At 37.2% G+C, this 26,784-nt stretch overlaps 1 protein-coding gene across 3 annotated transcripts; it reads right to left on the bottom strand.

Moving 5' to 3' along the window:
• Nucleotides 1–1,749: 1,749 nt before the first annotated feature.
• LOC113070160 (stromal membrane-associated protein 2-like) lies at nucleotides 1,750–26,198 on the bottom strand. 3 transcript variants are annotated; one of them, XM_026243370.1, is made up of 11 exons: nucleotides 25,965–26,198; nucleotides 25,572–25,833; nucleotides 11,842–11,975; nucleotides 11,685–11,770; nucleotides 11,511–11,589; nucleotides 11,351–11,410; nucleotides 7,259–7,331; nucleotides 7,059–7,180; nucleotides 6,761–6,932; nucleotides 6,393–6,661; nucleotides 4,833–5,092 (listed from the first exon to the last, which is right to left on the bottom strand). In XM_026243370.1, the coding sequence occupies exons 2-11, from the start codon at nucleotides 25,672–25,674 to the stop codon at nucleotides 4,967–4,969; spliced, it is 1,224 nt and encodes a 407-aa protein (XP_026099155.1). In that variant the 5' UTR covers nucleotides 25,675–25,833; nucleotides 25,965–26,198; the 3' UTR covers nucleotides 4,833–4,966. The 3 variants fall into 3 exon arrangements, with proteins under 3 accessions (XP_026099157.1, XP_026099155.1, XP_026099156.1); XM_026243371.1 differs by having other exon boundaries at nucleotides 26,080–26,193; XM_026243372.1 differs by having other exon boundaries at nucleotides 1,750–5,092; nucleotides 25,572–26,198.
• Between the last annotated feature and the right edge of the window lie 586 nt (nucleotides 26,199–26,784).

Here is a 26,784-nt window from a genome sequence, read left to right as displayed (position 1 = left end):
CACATTTCCTTTCTGGGTGTAGCATTTGTTCAGCACCCCTGCTAAATGGACGGCAAACTCCAACCTTTATCAAATACACATTATGTGTGACAACTGATGAGCAACTATGAACTATTATAATTTTATATTTTTTTTAATTTTCTTGTGTTTATGAGTTAATTGTGGCAAATATGACCTACTTGTGGATGTTAATGATTATTAATATTTTAGTAGACAAGTAAAGGAACTGTCATATTAAAAATCTCTTATTTCCGGCCCCTGGTTTTGGTATGGTAAAGGAAAAAGCAAAAAGTGTACCAACTGTACCCTACCTCCGAAATTCTTCTCAGGAAAACGTGATTAATGCTTTGCTATTGTTCATGTCTTCTTCTGGTATTAATGGCGGTTGGCAGTCTAACTTGAATGGTGCATTCAAACCCATATTGTTCATTTTCCCAATCGCTACTCAAAACTAACCTAAGCGTTTTTTGAGAGGGGTCCCCACGTTTCGGGATAAAATACACGTTTTTGGTGGGGTACCCCTGGTAAAATTTGCATTCCAGGAATGGCAACAGTTATTAAAGTAGCTCAGGTCCATCCATTGTGTCAATTTTGCACTCTTGGTATTTCAGTGTAACCCCTTCAATGCTTTGCACTTTTTTTTTTTTTTTTTTGAATGAATGATTTGTATAGTAGTGTAGGATCCACAAAATAAATAAATAAATACATAAATAAATAAAAAAAATCCTTGTAATTTTGCTTCCAATGACGCGGTCAAAGTGTGACTATATATTTATTACCATTTAAGTTTAATGAATGAAGTCCACTTTTTTTATGGTTACATAGCGACTGCCATAAAAGTCATCAACCATTCAGATGAAGCAATGCTTTTTAAAAATTGGAAACTTTTTTTTGGTCTAAAATAACCAAACAATACCAGATAAGGAAGCATATGGATAGCAACATTCATATTGAAATATAATATGCAAAATGGCAATGTAAGAGGACAATGCATTTCTGTATTTAAAATTTACATTTGCCATTTTCTACACTAGTTTTAATAGGCTATTAAATACATATACTAGTGCAGGAAATGACAAATGTAAATTCTAGAATGCATTTTTAATTTTGCACTAAACGTTGCACATACTGTATGCATGAGAAAATATAAATTTAAATACAGAAATACATTGCCAGTTTACATACTGCATTGCCATTTTGCTTTTTACATTTCAAAATTAAAATTGCTACCCATATGCTTACATTTGAAAGCTAAATGGATGACAAACTCCAACCTTTATCAATTTCCAACTAGCAGATTTCACCAAGTACATCCCAATCAACCAATCAGATTTGAGGAACAACTTTACAGGTAGGCGAATGTCAGTTTTAGGCTTACAAGGGTTAGGTGTTTCTACACCCCTGATATTATGGATAAATTACCTGGGTTAGGTATAGGTCTATGTTTTTAAACTAATGTTGTCCCAGGATCAACAAAAGATGGTGATCCAGGAACATGACTGATTTGGCAAAATCTCAGCGACCAATATATTGTGTGTCCCTGCCCCTTAGTGGTTGTTGTGCAAGTTGAAACTCACTGTAACGACAAGACTACCTTCTTACACTAATAAATACATTCAGGTACATACTCTCCATCATTACTCTTAATAAAACACTTCATTTTGGAAGTTTGGAATATGTGTGAATTACTTATGTATTTGTTGCATTTGTGCCATTAAAGAAAATATACTATGTAATCACATCACTTAATTGCAGTCAAAATGTTTATTTCTCATCTTATTTCACATTCAAGCCTTTGTAATGCATGTCTGAAAATTACCTTAAATACAAACTTTGCAAGTAATCCACATTACACATTTACTGTGAGCCACAATGATGGGATCACTTCAGCATAACAGACACTTACGTGATGTTACATCCTCAGGTCAGAGTTCACAGAGGAAGAACGTTCTAGACAACGTCATGTGGGCATGATGATGTTATAGCACCGTTTCACCAAAAGGAGTGATAAAAACCATTACACAGCTGTCGGGAGTCTCTTCCTTGAATTTGCAAGCATCTGTGGAAACAAGTCCTCCATATTCCAAAAAGGAAAAAAAAAAAAATGAGATGCATACTATAAAAATGGCAATGGATCTTTTAACATTTACCGCTAGCTTAAAACAAAAGCATTCATTTCATGTGTTATATAAAAATTGTGCACTGTACTGTATATGTAGCAGTTGCATTTTGTGGTAGCACTTTATTTTACGGTCCTGTTCCTCATGTACATACTATGTACTTTTTATAGTACTTACAATAACTATGTAATAACTATGTACTAACCCTGAACCTACCCCTAAACCTAATCCTACCCCATGTAGTTACGTTGTATTACCAGAACTTTCTTAGATAAATACACTGTAAGTAAAATATAAGTACATGTAAGTACACATACTGTAAAATAAAGTGCAACCCATTCTGTAGAAGACCTCTAGCATGATTGCTTCTTTAAGGATTACCTATGTGCCAATGTATTATAAGGCAAATTTTAAACCGACCCCATTGCTTTACATAGAGCAGGGGTGTCAAACTCAATTCCTGGAGAGCCGGAGCCTTTTTTTTAAATCCTGCTCCAACACACAAACCATGTTGTTTTCAAATAAGCCTGAAGGATATTATTAGTTGAATCAGGTGTGTTTATTTAGGATTGAATCTAAACTCTGAAGTGCTCTGACCCTCCAGGAGTTTGTCACTCCCGACACAGAGCACTACAACATTCTTCTTTAAATGACCTAATCCAAATCACTCAAACCAGACAGATACATTCAAGTTGAAAGCAGATCCACCTGGCGAGATAAATCAAATCAACTGCAATACTTTTCAGCCCACTGATATGGCATCAGTCTGAACGTCCAGTGATTGCTCTCTTGGATTGTCTAGCATGCACACAAAATGAATGTTGTCTAATCAAACTTTCTCAATGAACGAATCATGCATACAAGCTGCTATCATGAAGTGCCATTATAGCAGTAGTTTTAAAGTAAAGTTAAAACCTTGGATATATAAAGGGTTATAAATCTCGTTATATCACAAATATGATATTTACAGGTTCACGTGTGCTTAAATATGAGAAAGGAATGGTCCCATTTAATCAAAAAAAAAAAAAAAAAAAAAAACACACAAAACCTAAAAATTGCAGTGCAGAGTAAAATTTTGACTTTTTGCAGAAGAAAAAGAAGAAGAAAAAAAACCTTCAGAAAAAAATGGTGGGATACAAACACCACTATACATCACTGATGATCACTTATTGGCCAGTAGAGATCAGTGATGTGCAAGACCACAGTGACAGTGTCATTTCAGACCACACATTTGCCAAAGGTTTGACAAACATAAGTAATAATATTAGCAAACAATTCTTCACATTCAGGGCTACAGTGAAAAACACGGCAACCAAATATTGTAAAATGTAGAGAAGCCTAGTGCAATGAACTCCTTTACAAATCACATACACTGTCATACATTGAGGGGCAGAATATTTTGAGTCTCTATGGCTATGAAAGATAAAAACATCACTTGCAAATAAACATTAAAACACAGACATGTTTAATGCATGTACAACTGCTTAACCCTGAAAAAAAAAAAAAAAAAACTTTGTTTAAACTGGTCTTGTTGGCATTCCAGTGAGCCAGGCCAAGCAGGTGATGGCTGAACCCAGTAAACCTGAACAGCAAACCAGCTAAGGGTGTGTGTGTGTGTTTTTCAGCATGTTTTAAAGGGCTCCAGTTTGAAATAAGATTAACAGTGAACCTCATCACATTTGGTTTCACTAAAGTAGACATTGGGCTCAAACAAACAGTGAGCAAAGTCAATAAAACCCCAAACCCCAAGACTGCTTTGAATGAACTTCACACAGTGACCATGGCAAATTCTGCTCTCCAGGCAGCAGTCAGAGAGAAACATTCATTCGTTCTTGGTCCATACTGCAGCCTCAGTGTCAAAAAGTTCAGTTCTCTTCACCAGTAGTGACCCTGCACTCAGTAATGAGGAGAAAAGCAGTGCACAATACAATCAATGGTGCCATTACACTCTTGAGGTCAAACTGCAATGTTCTGAAACGACAAACAGCAGCATGGATCCATCTAGAATGTATCATTCCAAAGACCAATGATGACTGCGGAGCGTTAATAAATCTTTGGCTGAATGTAAAATGTCCTGCTATGAGATGGACGTGAGAACTCTTATCTTCCCAAGCCTTTATTTCTCCTGAGTTGAGAGCAAGTGTGAGAGAAAGCAAAGTCAAAGTGGCTTAGTTGTACCCTGTGCGTTAAAAAGACGACCATACAAGAGTATCGTTGCAGAACCTGACACAAAATGGACATTTTCTTCAGCAGTATCAAAGTTCAAGATCCTTATTAACAAAAAATGGTACCTAAAATGGCTTAAAATGTTCATTTATGACTACAAACATGCTTCTGATGAGATGTACTGCATATAGACTGTTACATACATATCTATATGATAAATTGTTTCTGAAATGAAGCAAGCTTTTTTAACTGAAACTAAAGGTGCTGTTGCATTAGCATACTGTACATTTTTGGCAAAACACTATGGGCCAAAAAGGTTAATTGTATATTTTCAACAGTGAAGTATGAAGCACAGCCCACACAAAAGTCACTTTCATACCAAGCAGGTTTCTGTTGGTCAGTGGGGCAAATTCAAAAGTAAAGCTGTGAAACGTGTAACATTCAGCTGAGAAGTGAATGACACTTCTATTCTCTCTCTGAGTATGTGACTGTTGGAAGGCAAGCATGAGAATCTGGCTCTGAGAATGAGGGAGGTAGAGGCTGTGCTTCGGTTGCGTTCATCTAATCAACTCTCCAAAGTGTTTGCTCCTACAATCTGTTTCCCTTCTGCTGTCAGTCAGTCGTGGCGCCAACCAAGCCCAACCAATTCAGACATGCTGAACCACTCTCTCTCTATGACATCACTTCCACTCTTGGGACCCGAGCACTGGATTTGAACCGGGAGCAGCCGCCCCACCCATGGGCTGCCCGTACCCCATCATGTTATTGGCACCATAGAAATTCATTCCTGCCATGTGTTGAGTCATCTGTGAGAGAGACAACAGAAACCGTTGTTACAGGCAATTAACAGAAAATAATGGTGACCCTTTCATTTTGTTAACTCTTATGCTAAACCTGTGTGATTTTGATCATGTTCCACAGGGAACTAACGAACTTCAAAAAGAGTCAAAAAGTATAATAAAAGCATCATAAAAGTGCATCTGCATCTTCATAAGCCACACTACAGCTTCATGTGAGGAACAGATGAAATTTAAAATCACTGAAATATGTTAGGAGTCATAAGAGTAAAAACAATACTGTTTAAAAGTTTAGGGTCGATAATAGAGGACTTACTAAGGCTGCAATTATCATAAATCACAAATACAGTAAATACAGCAATATCTGTGAATTATTATAACATTTTAAAATAACTGCTTTCTATTTTAATATATTTTCAAATGCAACTTATTCCTGTGATGACAAAGCTGTGCTCCGATTTCCTATTATTATTAATGTTGAAAGTTAATTTGCTCAATATTTTTGTGTAAACATTTTTTTTACTATGAATAGAAAGTTCAAAAGAACAGCATTTATTTGAAATAGAAAAGTTTTGTAACATTATACATTTTATAACATTATAGTAGGCTTGCAATATAGCAAATGAGTTCTGGATACTCTCATTGTGCTTTCCATTCATGATAAATATATGGAAAAAAAAACGGTACATTCTTCAAAATATCTTCTTTTGTGTTTCACAGAAGAAAGTAAGTCACACTCGTCTGGAACAACACAAGGCTGAGTAAAATGATGACAGAATCAGAATTTCACATTTTTAAATCTTTCTAACGTGATTTCTTACAATAACAAACAAAATGGATTTCATTTGAATTAAACATACCGTATTTTTCGGACTATAAGTCGCACCTGAGTAGAAGTCGCATCAGTCCAAAAATACGTCATGATGAGGAAAAAAAACAAGTCGAACTGGACTAAGTCGCATTTATCTAGAACCAAGAGAAAACATTACCGTGCACAGCCGCAAGAGGGCGCTCTATGTTTTCAGTGTAGGCTACAGGAGCACTGAGCAGCAAAGAGCGCCATCTCGCGGCTGGAGACGGTAATGTTTTCTCTTAGTTCATTTCTCTTGGTTCATGTCAAATTAATTTTGATAAATAAATCGCACCTGACTATAAGTCGCAGGACCAGCCAAACTATGAAAAAAAGTGTGACTTATAGTCCGGAAAATATGGTACATGAAAACATTTTTGGGCTATCACTGTGAAAAAAAGAAAAAAACTAAATGCAGTTTCAAGTCAGCATGATAATTGTGCTGTGGGTGCTTGTTACCTGGCTGATGTTCCACTGCAGCTGTTGGGTCTGCTGTGCTCCATACGCCGGCTGAGGAACTGCTGCCATGTTTCCCATCATGCCATTCTGCATTCCCATTACGCCCCCCTGCACCCCTGCCATGTACGGAGGAGCAGTATGTCCCAGTATGTTCATCTGTGGTGCCATCATAGGCCCCATCATGCCCTGCTGGGCACCCAGGGCCTGGTATTGGCCGTACCCTGCAGCAGGGACATAGCCCATCTGGGTTGCTCCCATATACATGCCAGCTAAAACAGAAAGAGACAAACAAGCATAAACAGTACAAAGCGATAGAAAACAACATGCAAGTGACTTCAAAAATGACTTTATCCTGAAACTAATCTCACCATGAGCAGCCATGTTTGTTTGTGGTGCGGTACTGCCATACAATGACAAGATTGAGTCCTTGGACAGCTTTTTTCCACTGTCCTCACTTTTGGAGGGGGGATCCAGGAACAGGCTGAGGTTTTCGGGCATAGATGCTGCTACCCGTCCAGTGGGCATGGACCCTGAGCTAGGCTACAGTGGGAAAAAACAAAAACAAGACACAAACTACTTGGTTTACATGCATTGTATCACTCAAAAGGTGGATCCAAGATAGTCAAAGAATGAAGTGAAAACTCTGGGCTGTCTGAAAATCTTTACCGTGCTCCTGGAAGAGTTGGAGGTGCTGACGGTGGCAGGCAGAGAGCTGAAGAGGTCGAGGGCAGGACTGAGTTCAGTGCTTGGTTTGCCATTGGATAAGGGAGCTTGAGGAGCAGGGGCATCTGGGAAAGAGATTTTCAACATTAAGCATCTCTATTGTGACTTCACTGATATGTATGGTGTGTTTGTTAGCTTCTCACCTAGTCCCAGTAAGTCATTAACAGATTGTGACTGTTTTGGACTGTTTTTGAATTGTTTCGACTCGTCTTTTTTCTGTGAGACAAACAAACATACTCATGCATTAATGATCAAAACACCATTTTGTTATTTAAATAAAAGTCGTTCAGTCAAGACAACAATTTAACGGTCAACGGAACAAAACATAAAAGTTTATTCAAGTAACATTAACTAAAATTTTAATCATAATTTGAAAACCACTTCAATAGGACTTCAAATTAATTAGGGTGCTTTCACACTTGGTTTGATTGCCTGGTCTTAACCAGAGTTCAATTGCATTTCTTTTTTTTTTTTTTTGGTACAAAACCGTGGTATGCTTGTGTGATCAGAGTGGCAGCTGTTTACCCAGTTACTATGCACAGGATGGCAAAATTAATTATATTTTAATAAAATAAAATTTTTGTACTTTGGATTTTGAACATTGATTAATTTCTAAAGCGCCAACACAGAACGACACGTGTCTATAGGTGCTGGTCATATAATTAGAATATCATGCGTTCCTGTAGCTCAAATGGTAGAGCATTGCTTTAGCAAGCGCGAGGTTGGGGGATCGTATCCCAGGGAACACATGTTAGGAAAAACTGTTAGCCTGAATGCATTGTAAGTCGCTTTCGATAAAAGTGTCTGCTAAATGCATAAATTAAAATTTAATTTAATTATAATCAAAAATTATATTTATTTCACGAATTCCATTCAAAAAGTGAAACTTGTATATTATATTATAGTTGATTGATTGATATTATAGTATAATTCATTACACACAGACTGATATATTTCAAATGTTTATTTATTTTAATTTCGATGTTTATGACTGACAACTAAGGAAAATCCCTAATTCAGTATCTAAGAAAAATTTAATATTGTGAAAAGGTTCAATATTGAAGACACCTGGTGCCACACTCTAATCAGCTAATTAACTCAAAAAAACCTGCAAAGGCTTTAAATGGTCTCTCAGTCTAGTTCTGTAGGCTACACCATCACGGGGAAGACTGCTGACTTGACAGTTGTCCAAAAGACGACCTCTGACACTTTGCACAAGGAGGGCCAGACACAAAAGGTTAATTGCAAAAGAGGCTGGCTGTTCACAGAGCTCAGTGTCTAAGCACATTAATAGAGAGGCTAAGGGAAGGAAAAGATGTGTTAGAATAAAAGTGTACAAGCAATAGGGAAAACCGCACCCTGGAGAGGAGTGTCGTTTGAAAAACTGGTTCTGGGTTATCTGAAGGACATCACTGGACCCTTACTGGACCCCCTGCAGTTTGCTTACCGAGCAAACAGGTCCGTGGATGATGCAATCAACATAGGATTGCACTTCATCCTGCAACATCTGGACAAAACAGGGACTTATGTGAGGATCCTGTTTGTGGACTTTAGTTCGGCTTTCAACACCATCATCCCAACAACCCTCCAGACCAAACTGACCCAGCTCTCTGTTCCTAGCTCTATCTGTCAGTGGATCACCAGCTTTCTGACAGATAGGCAACAGCTAGTGAGACTGGGGAAATTCACATCAAACAGCTGCTCCATCAACACTGGTGCCCCTCAGGGATGTGTTCTCTCCCCTCTGCTCTTCTCCCTGTACACCAACGACTGCACCTCTAAAGACCCCTCTGTCAAGCTCCTGAAGTTTGCAGATGACACTACAGTCATCGGCCTCATTCAGGACGGTGATGAGTCTGCTTACAGACAAGAGGTTGAGCAGCTGGCTGTCTGGTGCAGTCTTAACAACCTGGAGCTGAACACGCTCAAAACAGTGGAGATGATCGTGGACTTCAGGAGAAACCCCCCTGCACTTTCCCCACTCACCATCATGAACAGCCCTGTGACTGCAGTGGAGTCATTCAGATTCCTGGGAACCACCATCTCTCAGGACCTGAAGTGGGACAATCACATTGACTCCATTGTAAAAAAGGCCCAACAAAGGTTGTATTTCCTTCGCCAGCTGAGGAAGTTTAACTTGCCACAGGAGCTGCTGAAACAGTTCTACTCAGCCGTCATTGAGTCTGTACTGTGTACTTCTATAACTGTCTGGTTTGGCTCAGCAACAAAATCAGACATCAGAAGACTACAGAGAACTGTTCGGACTGCTGAAAGGATTATTGGTGCTCCCCTGCCCACCCTTCAAGAACTGTATACATCCAGAGTGAGGAAAAGGGCTCATAAAATCACTCTGGATCCCTCACATCCAAGTCACCCCATTTTTGAACTTTTGCCATCTGGCCGGCGTCTCAGAGCCGTAAATACCAGAACAGCAAGGCACAAAAACAGTTTCTTCCCCCAGGCAATCTACCTCATGAACAGTTAAATGTTCCCCACTTATGCTTATGCAAACAAGTGCAACATCCTTATATTTATTTGTTACCCCTCCATCCTAGTACATCCCTGCATCTTTTTCAATCCTATTCCATTATCATTTATAGCACAATTGTATATACACTTATTTATTTGACTACCTTTTTATTATTTTTATTTTTTTATTTTCTTTTTTTTTGTCTGTGTGTTGGTGTCTCTGTGTACTGGAAGTTTATGTCACTAAAACAAATTCCTTGTATGCGCAAACATACTTGGCAATAAAGCTCTTTCTGATTCTGATTCTGAACAAAACTCAGTCAAAAATGTGGGGGAGATTCACAAAGAGTGGACTGCAGCTGGAGTCAGTGCTTCTAGAACCACTACACATAGACGTACTGTATGCAAGACATGGGTTTCAGCTGTCACATTCCTTTTGTCAACTGTCAAGCCACTCTTAAACAACAGACAGCGTCAGAAGACAAAAAGGACTGGACTGCTGCTGAGTGCTCCAAAGTTTTGTTCTCTGATGAAAGTAAATGTTGCATTTCCTTTGGATATCAGGGTCCCAGAGTCTGGAGGAAGAAAGGAGAGGCACACAATAAACATTGCTTGAGGTCCAGTGTAAAGTTTCCACAGTCAGTGATGGTTTAGGGTGCCATGTCATCTGTTGGTGTTGGTCCACTGTGTTTCGTGAGGTCCAAGGTCAACCCAGCCGTATACCAGGAAGTTTTAGAGCACTTCATGCTTCCTGCTGCTGACCAACTTTATGGAGATGCATATTTCATTTTCCAACAGGACTTGGCACCTGCACACAGTGTCAAAGCTTCCAGTACCTGGTTTAAGGACCATGGTATCCCTGTTCTTAATTAATAGAAAATCTATGGGGTATTGTGAAGAGGAAGATGCGATATGCCAGACCAAAGAATGCAGAAGAGCTGAAGGCCAATATCAGAGCAACCTGGGCTCTCATAACACCTGAGCAGTGCCACAGACTGATCGACTCTATGCCGCACAGCATTGCTGCAATAATTCAAAAATTAAAAGAAATAAACATTTGAAATATATCAGTCTGTGTGTAATGAATGAATATAATATAAAATTTTCACTTTTTGAGTGGAATAAGTGAAATAAATCAACTTTTTGATGATACTCTAATTATATGACCAGCACCTGTATTTGTCATGACTATAATGCAAAGGTTCAAAAGAATGCCAGAGTCAATACATTCTCTCTGCTGCAGAGCATCAGTCGTGCTTTTCAGGAAAGCGAATGACACAAACACTTAAATACACAGTTTGACCAATTCATAAGGCATTAATAATGGTTCGCTTCTGTGATTACGATTGCATTCACATCAGAAGCCAACTGCACCAGTTTGCATGAACCATACCACAGAACAGCCTTTTTAGGGGGACTCTGGTACGGTCCACAGATGCGCACACGAGAAAACAGCGTTCACATCATCCAAACGAACCAAACTCTGGAGGTCAAATGAACCCAGGTGCGCATCAAAAGTACTAGTGTGAAAGCTCCCTTAAATTGATAAATTATTATTAATTTAAATAATAATCCAATTCTAATCTAAATTAAAATGATACAAATCTAATGTTTTTTTTTTGTTGTTTTTTTTTTTGCATTTATATCAATATTCCCAGTTTATATTAATACAAATTCTGAAAAGCAGCAGCTGCCATAAATACGATTACTGATACTATACGATACACTATACCGAAAAGCTCAATTTCACAAACGCTAAAACCCACCAGCTTCATCTTTTTAAAAACAACAGGGGCTTCTTTTGTTACTGTCTCACTCTTTTCTTTCTAAAAAAAAAAAGGAAAGACAATTTATTTTATTCTTTCACAAAATCAAAGTAATAAACAATTACAATGAGAATTTTCATTCCAAGATCTCATGACTTACCCTGAAAGACTGGATGTTAATGCATTTATCCATATATTTCTTCTTATCATATTTGTCACGGATAAAAATCTCAGCAGCTCTGTAAGATGTAGCTTAAGGAAACCTTTAACATGAGGGGAGAATAAGCTTAAACATGCATGCACACACATACTATATATAAGCGCTAATGGATACTGGTCTGTCTCTGGGCGCTGGAAGCACTCTGGTAAAAAGGCCTCATATAGTCGCCGAGCTTTGGCATTCCCCATCTCCTGAACAGACTGAGCACAACACATCTATATCCATCAGCCATATACATAAATCATACATAAACAGGGCCCATAGAGCTTACCTGTATCTGCTCATGAGTCCACTGGTCCAGGTTTATGGATTTAACTCGTGATATGTGCACGCCAAGATTCCGATGGATTCCCGCACAGCGGATACAGATGAAGATTCCAAGATTCCAGGATGCCCATCTGGGACCTGATGGGCATAGAAAATTATAATTTAAGAAATCAGATATGTAATTAGGACTACAGTTAAATTTTTCAGGAATATGAAACAATAATAATAATAATGAAATAACTAACATGTAACATTCGGCTGGAAAGTATTTCATTACATCTTTAAAAACTTTAATTTTATCAATCATTGTGAATTCTGAATTCTCTCATTTATTCAAAATATTATATATATATATATATATATATATTAGGGGTGTAACGGTTCACAAAATTCACGGTTCGGTTCGATACGATACACTGATGTCACGGTTCGGTTCGGTTCGGTTCGATACGTTTTAGATACAGCAAAATGTAAAAACATCTCAACTTTTCAGAATGCCGCAAGCGCACCGCGGGTCATGTGACAAGAACCAACCAATCAGCTTCATCCTTTCCCGTAACAAGGTTGAGAGCTCAGCCAAGATGAAGGAACAGCTGATCATAGTTGTATATGGATTGCAATTTTGAAATAAATTTAGTAGCAGAGCTACTGCAAGCGATTTTTAGAGCTGCAAATCCATTTATCCTTCGCTGAAATTTCCGCGTCTCATGGAGAGAGCACGTCATTGTTGCTTAGCAAAGACAGACGCCTCATGAGCGCTTCTGCCCGAGCGCTTTGGAAAGGAGGAGAAAGACGTGCTTAGCGTTTTCCACGCGTTTTTAGGAGCGATATGTGAACGGCCCCTAAGGCGCTCGCTCACTCAGCACGCGCTGAAGGCTCGTTGCAAAATGTCGAATGCCTTTAACAGACCAGAAATATAAGATCCTAAAATAACCAACAGGTCTGGTGTTTGGGTTGGATTCCCTGTAAGCTATAGTTTCTAAATGCTGCAGGGATAGTTTGCTGCGTGCATGTTTCTCCTTTTTTTCGTCTTTTCCCAGATAGTACTGACGCATATATCCCAGATATTCCCGCTGGTGTTTTTTTTTTTTTTTTTTATTCCCGCTGGTGTACCCTGTCATGTTGCAGATGCGACATACCGTTGTTTTTTTATCCACCACTCTCTTGCCATCACCATTATAGCTTAAAGGGAATCCAAAGTGCACCCAAACACCAGACCTGTTGGTTATTGGGGGATCTTCTCATTTCTAGTCTGTTAAACGCATTGGCTATTTTGCAACGAGCCTTCAGCGCGTACTGAGTGAGCGAGCGCCTGCTGAGTAGCCTAACATAAACATATAAGATGGTGTTTTTTTCTTCTTCGGGAGTGTCAGGGGCGTTGCCTGTTACGTTGTTTGGGTTATTGGGCTACCTTGTTGAACGCATATCATTATATTTCTATCTCTCTCTTTTTTCTTTTTTTTTCCAAATATAATTAATTACTCCAACGAACCGTTCGGTATACATAATGCGTACCGCGTACCGAACCGAAAGCGTCGTACCGAACGGTTCAATACGAATACGCGTATCGTTACACCCCTAATATATATATATTAGTGCTGGGCAACGATTAAATATTTTAATCGCGATTAATCGCATGATTTTCTGCGATTAATCGCGATTAATCGCAGCATGCGCAAAATTCAATAATGAAATCAAAAGCAGTGTATTGTGTAATTTTATTCTTTCAAAGTTCTACTGTATGAACAAAAGTGCAATACAATTTTGTTTGTCAAAACTTTAAACAAATAAAGTGCTTTTTTACAACAGTTAAAAGTTAGTAGCAGTTAACATTTCTTGTAAATCTTAACTTAAACATTAATGTAATCAAATTAAATATAACATTAACGTATAAATAAAACATTAATGTTTTATTAAATAAAACATTAAAGTTTTGTTTAGTTTGTAAAATATATATATATATATATATATATATATATATATATATATATATATATATATATATATATATATATATATATATATATATATATATAAATTATGTCCAGAACCTCAATCATAACATTTTAACTGCCCACTTCCGAGCAACAACATCAATCTCCTTTAAGAGACTGAGAATCTCAGTACAAAACAAAAAAAAAAAAAGAAAAAAAAATAATAATACTTTCAGTGATGCAGATTGAGTGGACAAAATTAACTTCATTTAGCCTATCCATTCTTCCAACTTTACATTTACTTACTCATCTGCACCTAGCCAGTTGCTTAGACACACAAGGTCATTCACATTTTCAGATCAGAATCAGAATCAGAATGAGCTTTATAGCCAAGTATGTTTACACATATGAGGATGAATTTGTTTTCGTGACAGAAGCTCCGCAGTACAACAGAATGACAGCGAAAGAAAACACAAAACACATAATAAAAGAATAAAAAAAAACGCGGTTTCTTGGAATGGTAGGGTTTTTTGTAAATTTGTATTGAGATGATAAAGAGAGACATTTTGCTGAAACGTGCGCTAAACATTTTATTCCTGTTGCACATCAGTGGGACATTTCAAATAAAGTCAGCACACTTAGCACAGATAGCGCAAGAAATATGATAGCTGCTGCGAGACATCTGCTTTTTGAACACGCCCTCTGCAACGCGCACAGTCTCCAGTGTTCTGTCATAGTATCTCTGCACAACAGCGCGTTTGACAACGTCCTGGCCAAATGCAGCGAGTGCTGCAGAATTAGAACAAAACAAATTGAACTTAGACAAAAGAAGGAGTCGCTTATACAAGTCATTCCTACCAGATGGAATTCGGCTCTGGACATGATTTTCTGTTTTGCGCTGTAGCTCATCCCAAGCAGCAAGTACTGATAAACATCCCACCCCTCCTGTGACCCATGGTTTGTGTTGTATTCGGTTGTTTTATTACAGTCTAGCAATGTGTAGTGAACGCAGTGAGCAACGGACTTTCAAAATAAAAAGTACGTTAACGCGCGATAAACTAATTGTCGGCGTTAATTAATTAATGCGTTAACGCGATAAAAACGCGTTAACTTGCCCAGCCCTAATATATATATATATATATATATATATATATATATATATATATATATATATATATATATATATATATATATATATATATCTTGAGCAGCAAATCAGAATATTAGAATGATTCTGAAGGATCATGTGACACTGAAGTCATGATGCTGAAAATTCAGTGTCATGCAAATTACATTTTAAAATGTTAAATTATCATAATGTCACAGAATTTGACACACACAAATATATTTTTTAAATTATACAATTGCAGATGGTGTCACATATCATTATGCTGTAAAATTCAACAAAGTCATCTTTCCTGTCATCACAATTCAACTTCCTGTGAGATGTGGCCAAATTCTATGAAAGGAAAGCGAGCCAGTTCTCAAAATCAGAATTCAGCACAACCCTGGCAGAAGCTTTTGAATGAGTCAATGAAGGAGGGATTGGGTAGAATAACACAAAAAGAAGGGAGCGAGAGATAGAGGGAGCCTGCTGAGGAATGATATTTACATTCTCCTGCTTGGCATTAGAAAAGTGAAAATAAGAAGCTTCACGCACTGCAATGACTAATCCAGTTTGGACAGTCATGTGGACACACTGGCACGATGCTCATAACACACACCCATCAGCCCCTGCAGCATCTGTAGTCCTTCCCACTGCTCTTAAATCATACGTGTATTAATACACACAGGTGTGTGTGTGTTATATATATATATATATATATATATATATATATATATATATATATATATATATATATAAACACACACACACACACACACACACGAGTTATCCCCATTGTCCCCCACATTTTTTTTCTAAAACATTATGTAATGTTACTCCCCTGAGACATGAGCAAGCTTCAAAGACAATGCCAAAACAGATGTCTGAGCACAAGTATTGAGCTTTCCAATTAAAGTTATATCAGTTTTGGCCAATAGGTGGAAGCACCACATTAAGTTATAGTCCTGGCTGGTCTCCTGATGTGATGTCACAGAGGATTGTGTTGGCAACATTTCTTCTTAATTGCTTTGAGTTCTCTGAAACAAACAAAAAGCATCCTGGGACGGTCATACCTGCTGTTCACACAGCGCACCTGCTGTGGTTATATTCATCTGAGTGGATCTAATTTGACACAAAATAGACAGTTTGCCTCTAACCTTCCGTAAGCATCAATTGCGGCAAACCCATGGGCCATTCGAACATTGAACACCTGCATGTTGCATACAAAAGTATAAAAAAAATAAATAATAATATATATATATATATATATATATATATATATATATATATATATATATATATATATATATATATATATATATATATATATATATATGCTCCAATCAGATTGTGAGGATTGTGGGGAAGAAATAACTGGATTTGGAAAAGTTTGTTTTGCATTAAATCAAAAAATAATAATAATAATAATAATAATAATAATAATAATAATAATAATAATTATAAAATTATTATAATAAATTTTGATTGAGAGACTTGGTAGCAAGTAAGAAAGGGAACTATAAAGGGAACTATAAAGTAATTTTAATGATTCTGTTTTTTGCAATTGAATGAATGATTCTATTAATAGTTTTACTTAAAAAAATAAATAAAATAAAAACTTTTATTCAGCAAGAATGAACTAAATTGATCAAAAGTGATAGTTAAATATTAGTAATATTTATTTTTCAAATAAATTCAGTTCCTTTGAACTTTCTATTTATCAAAAATGTATCAGTTTCCAAAAAAAATAAAAATAAAAAATAAAAAATAAGCAGCACAACTGTTTCCAACAGTAATGTTTCTTTGCACCAAATCAGCATATTAATGATTTCGAAGCATCATGTGACACTGGAGACTGCTGCTGAAAATTGTATTTTGCCATCGCAGGAATAATTACATACAAAAATATAAAACATTAATATAGAAAACAGTTATTTTAAATGATTACAAATTTGTAAAAATGTAATTGACAAAATATGTTTATTTTTGACTACACATATTATCATAATATGTTAGAGTATGTTATAGTATGTGCTTGATCCATAAAAAAGTTATGTATGTGAAATAAACTAACAAAATCACAACTGAACTTCTGATTGAGCCGAATATTATTGATTGATTGATTGAACTAGTCTATTATTGTTATTTTCTGGTGATTATCTACTGCTATTTCAGATTCACTCACCACTACACTGTTACATAAAACAAATAAATGTTTGCTGGGTGCTTTAGATGCCGTTCAGACGGTCTCTTCCTGTCTAAGTGGGGGAAGTGGACCAGACTGAATTCGGGAAAATCAATGGAGAGGTTAGACGAGACCACCTAACCTTGTTTGTTTAAAAATTGCTTTGTACCAAAAAAGCTCAGAAAGCATAAATCCAATCATGAAATCTGAGCTCTGATATTTACGGTGCTATATGTGCTCATTTGGCCCTTAATGGAGCACTAGGGCTTTGGTTTCCGTCTGCACTCTGCTCACGGTCACACTCACATCTGTGATTTGGCATTGGCTCTAATGTGAGTTGGCCCTGTGCCAGAGGAAGGGGATATTCCCTACAGGATGCATACTGCTTTACTGCAGCTGTATAAAAGACAATTTTCATGAGCTTGTGTGTGCTGTCGGCCTCTTTAGATTACCTATTCATCCCCCACCTACAAATATCCCTCCTCTCTCTCTCTCTCTCTCTCTCTCTGTCTGTCTCCTGCTGAACCCGCCTGCATGGCTAAGGGGTAATCAGCTTGAGTGGTATTACTGGAGGACGTCTGCTCAAGCACAGGGAGAGAGAGAGAGTGTTTTTGTGTGGGATGGAGGACGGACTGAAGAACATGTGTGGCTGTAATAACCGGTCGTGTGGAGTCAGGCAGGTTTCAGGGTGAATCACAAAAGAGATCATAACAGAACAGAGAGATTCCCACATGCAGATCACACTTAGAGAGAACACCAGTAAGAGCCCGAGAAAGGACAAATTCCAAGCCACAAGTTTCTCAGTGGTACTTGCCAAGCCAGAGATCACCATGCTTGTACTTACAGTTAGGGATTTAAACCCGGTGGGGAAATTATTCTGCACTGTTATGACACATTGAACAGGCAGCTTATGGTTGAGATGAGTGTTTTATTTTTTTTGGGCTTTTGATTTTAGACCTGATGATGAAATAAGGAATGAAACTGATCATTTCTGATCATTTTTTAAAGTACATGAAGAAGCATGAGAGCAGGAGAGCTCTCCTGAATCAAACAAGAAAGAAAGAAACCCAACAGGGCCACTCAGAAGAGAAGCATGGACTTTGGTTGGACCTGCTGTGAGAGGATGTGTACCGAACAAACATGGGGCCTCACACACATACACACACAAACACAGACAGTAAACACATGCTGAGTCCCAATTCGCCTACTTATACTACGACCTAAAAGTATGTACTTTTTTGTGAGGAAAAAGTACATACTTTTGAGTGTGGAGCAAAAGAGTATGCACGTATTCCCATCTTTTTTTCTCATCAGTATCTTCATCGGACCCTACAAGATAGCACAACATTAACCCAATAATATTATGAGACAATAAAATATAACTTTAATTAGGGTTAAACATTTGAATTCTTACACTTAAAAGCTAAGGGCTCATCCGGCTGCCATGTTTACATCACCGCAAAGCCATCGCAAAACTCCTCCCTCCGGCACGCAATGGGTTGTGGGCAATATTAGCACTTAGAGTGTGCATTGATCTGCACTTTGAATTCTAACCGGAAATAGTAGACCATCCGGGTATCTTTGGAATACTCTTTTCAACATACTACGATTTGGGACATACTAATTCTAGTTCCGCATACTATTTAGGACGGATAGTATGCAAATTGGGACTCAGCAACAGTCTTTTTTATAAATAGAAATGAAAAAGAGCAACATGCTTGGTTAAAACAGATCTGCATTCAAATTCCCTGCTCATTAGGATCCAAATGTATAGACAAACTTGTTCAGGATGCATCAAGCCACATGGATCATTAAGTCACGTCTCAAAACAAGAATCTGAGAAGCTCTAAATGGGTATGTATTGAGAAAAGCATTATGGGGGAAATCACAGATAGAGCTGTGAACTAAAGACTAGTGTTGGGCGATAAGGAAATTTTTCAAATTGTCACATCATCAGCCCGTGAGATCGATGATACACAATATTATCGTACATCTGTGGAGCAAGAGAGAGAGACTCTTTGTTCTTTTCATAGCATAACTATATCTGGTGTTTTAAACTGCGCAGGTGTCCGAGAGAGAGCCTTTGAATCACCAATAATCTAAAAAAATATACTTTCAAACATACTGATATAATATATATATAAAAAAACTGTATTTAAATAAGGTAGTTCATACATAGTCAGACGTAACTGTCATATCGCATGGAAGTTATCAGTCTAAATGTTCTGCAAAGTCAGTCAACGGTGAAAATCAATAGTACATTTCTTTTAAAGTCCAACAGTTTAACACTAATATTGGACATAAACAAACACGTTAAATATAAAGTATTCAGCACAGGTAAGTTCATATATTTGGAGTAAAGTTGAATTGAATGGATGCATCAGTCACACAGCGTTCCGGACCACGTGCCTCATGACGAGACCGAAACAAGAATGAGATGCTTTCTAACATAACTGTGGCATTAAACTCAGTTAGTGAGGGCTCGTTTAAAATATTGCACATATACAGGCCGTTCAGGTTACTTGTTAAAGTGCAATGAAATACCTTCTATCTGCAGAGTCAATCTATAGTCTGTTTGTGGATGGAGACTTTGTAAGGCCAAAACGATGTATTTTGCATGCATCGCATTATAGTGCGGTGTGCCCTTTAAGAGACTGATCACTTAACTTATAACGCACAGTATGTGGTGAGGACATAGAAGGACTACGTGATAACAACTATGATTCTATCGTCTATCAGCACAACCCTACTAAAGACCCAGTTTTTCCAAATGGGAACTTCTAGCCTGGCTGCCAGTTTTTCTGGGAACTACAGGGCTTCTCCTATTGCAAAATAACAAGAGGACATGAACTGATTCTGGCACCCTCAGAGCAGATGCACTTCTTGGTTTATTCAGAATGAAAATTCATAAAGACTGGCCTTGTTCTTTATTATGTAGGCATGAACTCTCTGCAATCACGCCATTAGTGCGTGTCTGTGAGCAGCATTACGACTCCAGTCTGTCTCTCAACTTGATCTCCAAAACAGACAATACCTTGAGAACGGAGACAGCTGTAGCTCTGTTATGAAGTCTCTTAGGATGTCTACAACACCTTGTTTCAGTAACACCTTGTTGCTGCTCCGCGTCTGTGGTTAAATGTAAGTTTATGATGTGTTTTTTATGATGGGTTATGATGTGATTGTGTCTGCTGACGTATTTATATATCTTATATTGTCTGAACTGATTGTACAGCACTTTGATCAGCAGTGGCTGTTTGAAATGTGCTCTATAAATAAAAGTACCTTGCCTAAATATACACAAATACTAATGCCAAACTTTAAATCAAGTCTGAATTCACACAACCATTTTGTAAGTGTGCCAAAGCAGTACCCACACAGGTCAGACGCTGAGAATATGCAGACTACAGGCACTAAAGTTCAAATTTCCAGACATGACAATAGCCTGCATTCTACTTAAAGGGTTAGTTCACCGAAAAATGAAAATCATGTCATTAATAACTTACCCTCATGTAGTTCCAAACCCGTAAGACCTCCGTTCATCTTCGGGACACAGTTTAAGATATTTTAGATTTAGTCCGAGAGCCTGAATCATTTTAAACGGTTTGCGTCTCCAATAAGCATTAATCAACAAATGACTTAAGCTGTTAACTTTTTAATGTGGCTGACACTCCCTCTGAGTTAAAAAAAAAAAAAAAAAAAAAAAAATTCTGAGTAATTCATTTACTCAAACAGTACACTGACTGAACTGCTGTGAAGAGAGAACTGAAGACATAATTTTCATTTTTCGGTGAACTAACCCTTTAGTTAGCAGTTGGTAACTTTTGACGCTCTAGCGGTTAAAAAACAGAACTGCTTGCGTCTTGCGGAAGAACATCGTAGCCGGAACTACTTCTCTCTGTTTGTGTCTATGAAGAATCACAAAGGTACTGTGTTACTCCGCCACGGTGCCCCCGAAGCAATCTAAAATAGTCCGAATATAAACACTTATTATAGGTGCACCCTAATGATTCAGGACAAGCCAAAAACACGGTTTGGAAAATGGATTCATTGTGTACTCGCTTATTATATACATTTTTCTACATTTTGAACACAAACAAAATTACGGACCGCAGCTCTGATTGGTTGTTTCTTACCGGGAGTGGTCAGTAACTGCAAATGACAATAGGACCACTGGAGGAGCCAGAGGAGCTTGATTTTTTTCACAGATTATCTGTCTCATATTCTACTGTCAGGACATAATGACAGGTTTAACAAATATGTAAAAAATATATTTTTACAAAATTTACCTACTGCAGCTTTTATGTTATCTTGTCAAATTAAAGGTAAACTCTGTGAACAGCAATTTTTTTTTTTTTTTTTTAGAAATTATGTCCCGAACACACTCTCTGCAAAAATAAAACAGCTTGATGCAGATTCTAAAGATGAAGTCTCACTTTAGATCATTTGTCCATATTTCCTAGTTTATTTTACCTCTTCAACCATGTTCCTTATCTGTAAAGTTCACTTACAAAACGCATACAGTGAAGCACATCATGTGGTAGCCATGTGAATAAAAGCCTTTCATTCATTCCTTAGTTGTGCATAAACTACTAGAAAAAACAATGTTACAATGGGAGAGTGATGCTTTCAGCACATGATACAGCTCAGAAAGAATCAACATCTGATCATGCAGCCTATTTAAAAATGATCAGAAACTTCAAAGAAGGCTCTTATAAGACAACATTACAACCATTTTCTCATTCACAGACATCTAGTGTGTCTATTTCATGAAATCAGAACTGAGTTGCTGAGGAGCAGCACATCACAGTAAAGAACAGACGTTTTTGCAAAACTCGAAAATGTACCTCTACATACCAACCCTCTACGCCATTGGCTATTAAATATTTTGCTTTACTCGCCAGACTGCTATATATACAGTACAGACCAAAAGTTTGGACACACCTTCTCATTCAAAGAGTTTTCTTTATTTGCATGACTATGAAAATTGTAGAGTCACATACATATATACATACATACACTATACACTACACAATTCACATCGGTCAGTCAAGCTTTGTTATAATCAAGTATTATTTAATAATATAACTTTAGTAATTAGAAGTAAACTTGATAACCATGTTTGCATGCATATTAGTCATTTTAACTGGACTGGTGGTGGTGCTTTTTTGGTCATTCAGTGTTTCTTGCAAAAATCCTGATCGAGTGTTCAGAAGTGAAAATATATCTGTGCTAAACTTATACTTAGCCTCCAACTAACACACTGGCGAGTAAAATCAGAGAATTTATTAGACATTGGCTAATATTAGACATCATTTTGCCAGAAGGAAGATTTAGTCGCATATACGAGGGATTTCCTCGCAATGTAGAAGGTTGCATACAATTCAATGCAGTTTCTAGCTAAAATGACCACTAGTGGCAGTAAAACACTAAACTATTTTATTTGTATTCAAACATATGATCTATTAATTAACACATTTTCACGTTTTCGTTTTCAAGTTTATTGCACAATAGTATGTTAAACACTTTTACCAAAGTACACAATTTGTAATATTACATTTTGACATTTGCATTACTCCATTTGAATGGCTTTTCTGTTGAAGTAAAATTGCTCGGTAGTTCACCTGGTCCTTAAAACTCAAGCCACTCTAAAAGAGCTCAAACACTTTGAAATTATATTATTGCTTAAGCAAATATGTTTTTTCTTTTTTTGATAGTCACGTTTGTTTTTGTTAACACTGTTGGTTACATTGGTGCTACGTCATTTTTAAATGCGAAAGAGCATTTACCGGACATGTTACGTAACTATGTGTTAATAAATGACGAAGCAACAACATAATATCAGTAAGCTTGGGTTGAAACAGAAGTATGTACTGGCTCCTCCGTGAGAGACTGAGAGGGTCTATAAGGGACAGTCATGGTGTCCTCCAGCATCAAATCCTCAATCCACTCCACTCCAGCCTCCACGGCAATATCTCCATGACAACCACAGAACAAGAGAATGCAAATGAGCCTCATACCAAGGTGTTCTGGGAGAAAAGGGCACAAGTAAAACCACTTCCATTCTCTGATCTCCATTGCATTCAGCAGTTTAAACACAGACTGCCACTAAACAACGGAAAAGAGGAACTCAAAAGACCACACACAATAAGAAACAGATAAGTGTGAATGCTGACAAAACTAAGAAGAGATGCACGCAGTTCCTGCTGTTCAAGCAGCACAATGAATCGATTATTAAAAGACGGCATCAGATGAAGTCCAGAGATCATCACAGCTACTTGTATTACTCCCATGACTGCAGCTCAACTTTAAATTACAGATCTGAAAGTCAGCTTCGCAGCCAAAACAGAAGGAGAGAAACAGGCTGTTACCATCACGCAAAGTTGCTAAAGTGACAAGCCATCAAAAGGAAACCTATACTGTACTAAAACACACTCTAGATCAGAGTTACTGTAGCTTCCTGCCACAACACCACAATACTGTATCTGGGCCTATTTCTGAGTGTGCTTGCAATCATTTACCATGGACATTTTTTTTTTTTATAAAAGTTTTTAATGACCATTGAGAAATATTCATAGTAAAGTTTTTCAATTTATCCAACAGTGGCAGGTGTGGCATAAAAGTTAATTTTGTGCCCTGCATTCAAAGCACACGACAGTAGCAATACACAATACTCACATGACACTCTTTAACTTTAAGAAAACTTTTCCCTATTATGCACAGTCAGAAAGCAAATAATCCATGCTAGTGGAAACTGTGTAGCCTGTAAAGAGAGACACAGCATTATTACCACACTTAAACTCTTCAGCACAAGTTGTGAATTCGATTTTTGAACCACCTGCCCTATTCAGATCTGTGAAGACATAGTATCACCATAGCACAGTGCTATACAGAGAAGCAGTAATGAGCTCAAAAAGCACAAAATGTATGCCAGTTAACCATTAAACACAATTTCAGCCACAGTTTAAAGACAAAATACAGTTTGTTTATTTTCGGTGTGAGTAAAGTCCACGACTCGTCACACACAAGCCTTGCTTGACCACTGCAAGCTACTGTTTACAATACTGGCTTGATTCTGACATGGAGCTGTAACTGAATTTCATTGCTTGTAGAATTGTTTCTCATTTTTCAAAGGGAGGAAATGTTGTGGCTGTACTACACTTGTTTCTTGCCTCCAACAGGGGCAACAACATTTAGTTGAGCTTTAGAGGGTATGAAAAAGGGAACAAACATTTGTTACACAACCAAGTGACACATTCAAAAAGCAAGCAGTGGAGCATTCAGATAGGACAGAGCGTGCAACTGGAATACGTTTGAGAGAGGACATCTGAAGTTTTGGATGTCCTCAAGCTCAGTACAAGGCAGTACAAGACAGGGAGGGCTGGGAACAGATTACATCTGACCAATAGCAGCCGGTCTCTCAGAATAAGGAGAAGGGCAGAACTGTGTCTCTTAAGGGCTGGAGGTCAAACAGGGAAGTCTGCCAACATAAAGCGTTTAACACGCAGAATAACAAAAGCAGCATAGTTTGAGATTTGTGCAATATTGTGCAACAAAAGTTAATGTGAAATTTAACCACAACAGCAGTATCTTCAATGCAATCTCAAACAGAAAAAAAAGAATGTTATTTAAACTCTTTATTACATTGTTAAATCAATAAAGTGGTTATTTAGAAAAAAAACAAACAAATAAATATTGTCTATAAACATTAAGAACTGATAACACAAAAAATAAATCAATACAAATAAATAAATAAATGTGCTGATGCAAGAATAGTTGCAAAAACGACTATACTGCAAATTATATCTGCTTTGTTGTTTTTGTGCTCGAAAAACAACAGCAACAACAGGATGCTTTCTGTTGTCTTAGTACACATACGGTTTAATAAAGGTTAATAACTGTATTTTGTGTGCACCTGCAACACACCTAAACAAATATTGAGTGTGTGCGAGGATAAATCACACCAGACAAATGGAGATTCATTAACCTGAATCGGTTCTTTCAAACAGTTAAAGAAAGATAGTATGAGAACGATTCAGTGATTATTTTAATGTTTGAACTTGAGCATGTCATCACGTGGGCCTTATTATGCAATAAAACATATTAGGCAATAGAGACATCTTACGATTTTTTTTATTAAGTTGCGTTAATAAGGGTGTTTTATAGTTATTTCATATGTCACAAGTTCAGGGCCAACCAGCTTATAAAACAAAGTAATTTAGAACTTAATGCATGCGTGTAGGAGACTGGCAAAACAACATAAGGAACCGTTAAAATGGCAACCCAGGCAACCCAGAATGGTTCAACTGATTCATCAAAAAGATCCGATTCAAAAAGAACGGTTTGTTCACGAATCGGACATCAACAGCAACCAAACTGAAGTATAAAAAAAAAACACACAGGGCCTAACCCAAACCTCTCATACACAAATACTTAACGACATAAACTCATTTTCTAACGATTCATTTTTCATTTGTTCGATGAAATTATATACTATGAAGTATGATTCTTACCTTTGGCGTGACAATCTGCGCAAAACTTGTTTTCCTCTAAAGCCAGAAGAGATGTGAGAACAGCCTGATAGCGGTCAATGTCTTTGACTGATTTACCCGTCATCTTTAAAAAGCAGTCTCTCGCTGATCTACCAGCTCCGTAAAAAAATATAAATAAATAAACAATTAGTCCAACGCCGCTGAGAAATTGTTCAGAATGTTTTTTTGTGTGTTAGTGAAACACCGGGAAGCGGATCGCTGACTGTCACAAAACCGGCTGCTGCTGCAGATGAAGAGAGAGAAAAAAAACAAAACACTGTTACTGCTGGCTTCCGCTAATCTTACCAGGAAGAGGAAAAGCATTGAATCATGGCTCATATAAAAACAACACCATATCCATCGCTGTAACGTTACATTCGCTGGTCCTTGAACACGCAACTTTCCACCCGCAGTATCAGAGACACATCGAGCACGTTCAAGCATTACACTTCAGCATTACTCTTCTCAGCCGCGCTTATAGTCACCGCACCTCCTCTGTGGCATCTGCTTCTGATCTTCAGCCATGTGCTGTTTAAAACATTTTCTCTAAAAGACCGCACAACTTAGTCCTTCTTCAGATAGACAATTGCGGTCTTGATGTTCGCTGTTCAATCAGGTGAATTACAACCCGTTTGTGTAATTTTTAGAATTGGGGAAATTGCGCCACCCTGCGGAGACAAACGACACTGTGCGCATTGATGCTCGTCCCAAGTACGTTCTAAGGATAATTTCTTAGTTACTAAAGGTTGAGTGAGTCATGCGCAATTACACTACGCAATTAGGCCTAGCTGCCAGTGAGGCAAGACAAATTCAGATTTTAACAAAAATGTTTGAAACGTATTTTAAAATGTATTAATTACAATGATTGTGTCCAATTATTATTATTATTATTATTATTATTATTATTATTATTATTATTATTATTATTTAGTGTTTACATTTGGTTTAAAAGGCCAAAATATTATAGGCCTATTATTCAGTGGCAGATCTCACTATCACAGCTCATTCCATATCAGTGTTGTTATCATTAACAAAAACTACAGCTGAAAAAACGATTGAAACATTTTTGTTAATTACATAAATAAAATACAATAGAAATATAAGATTAAAAACAAAGTAAACTGAATGAAGATTAGAAATTCAGCTGTGGTGATAAAAAAATAAAAACTGAAATAAAATTGAATGAAAACTAGAA

The sequence above is a fragment of the Carassius auratus genome, unplaced genomic scaffold (genome assembly GCF_003368295.1).
Source record: "Carassius auratus strain Wakin unplaced genomic scaffold, ASM336829v1 scaf_tig00003137, whole genome shotgun sequence".
NCBI lineage: Eukaryota > Metazoa > Chordata > Actinopteri > Cypriniformes > Cyprinidae > Carassius > Carassius auratus.
This window is presented reverse-complemented; position numbering and strand designations above follow the sequence as displayed.

What these genes read in the sequence shown, in the direction of transcription:
- LOC113070160 (XM_026243372.1), bottom strand. Translation starts at nt 25,674, where the DNA reads ATGACGGGTAAATCAGTCAAAGACATTGACCGCTATCAGGCTGTTCTC. An exon ending in CAGCGCCCAGAGACAGACCA is followed by an intron (nt 11,590 to 11,684) that starts GTATCCATTAGC and finishes TACATCTTACAG; the next exon opens with AGCTGCTGAGATTTTTATCC. An exon ending in TTAACATCCAGTCTTTCAGG is followed by an intron (nt 11,411 to 11,510) that starts GTAAGTCATGAG and finishes TTTTTTTTTTAG; the next exon opens with AAAGAAAAGAGTGAGACAGT.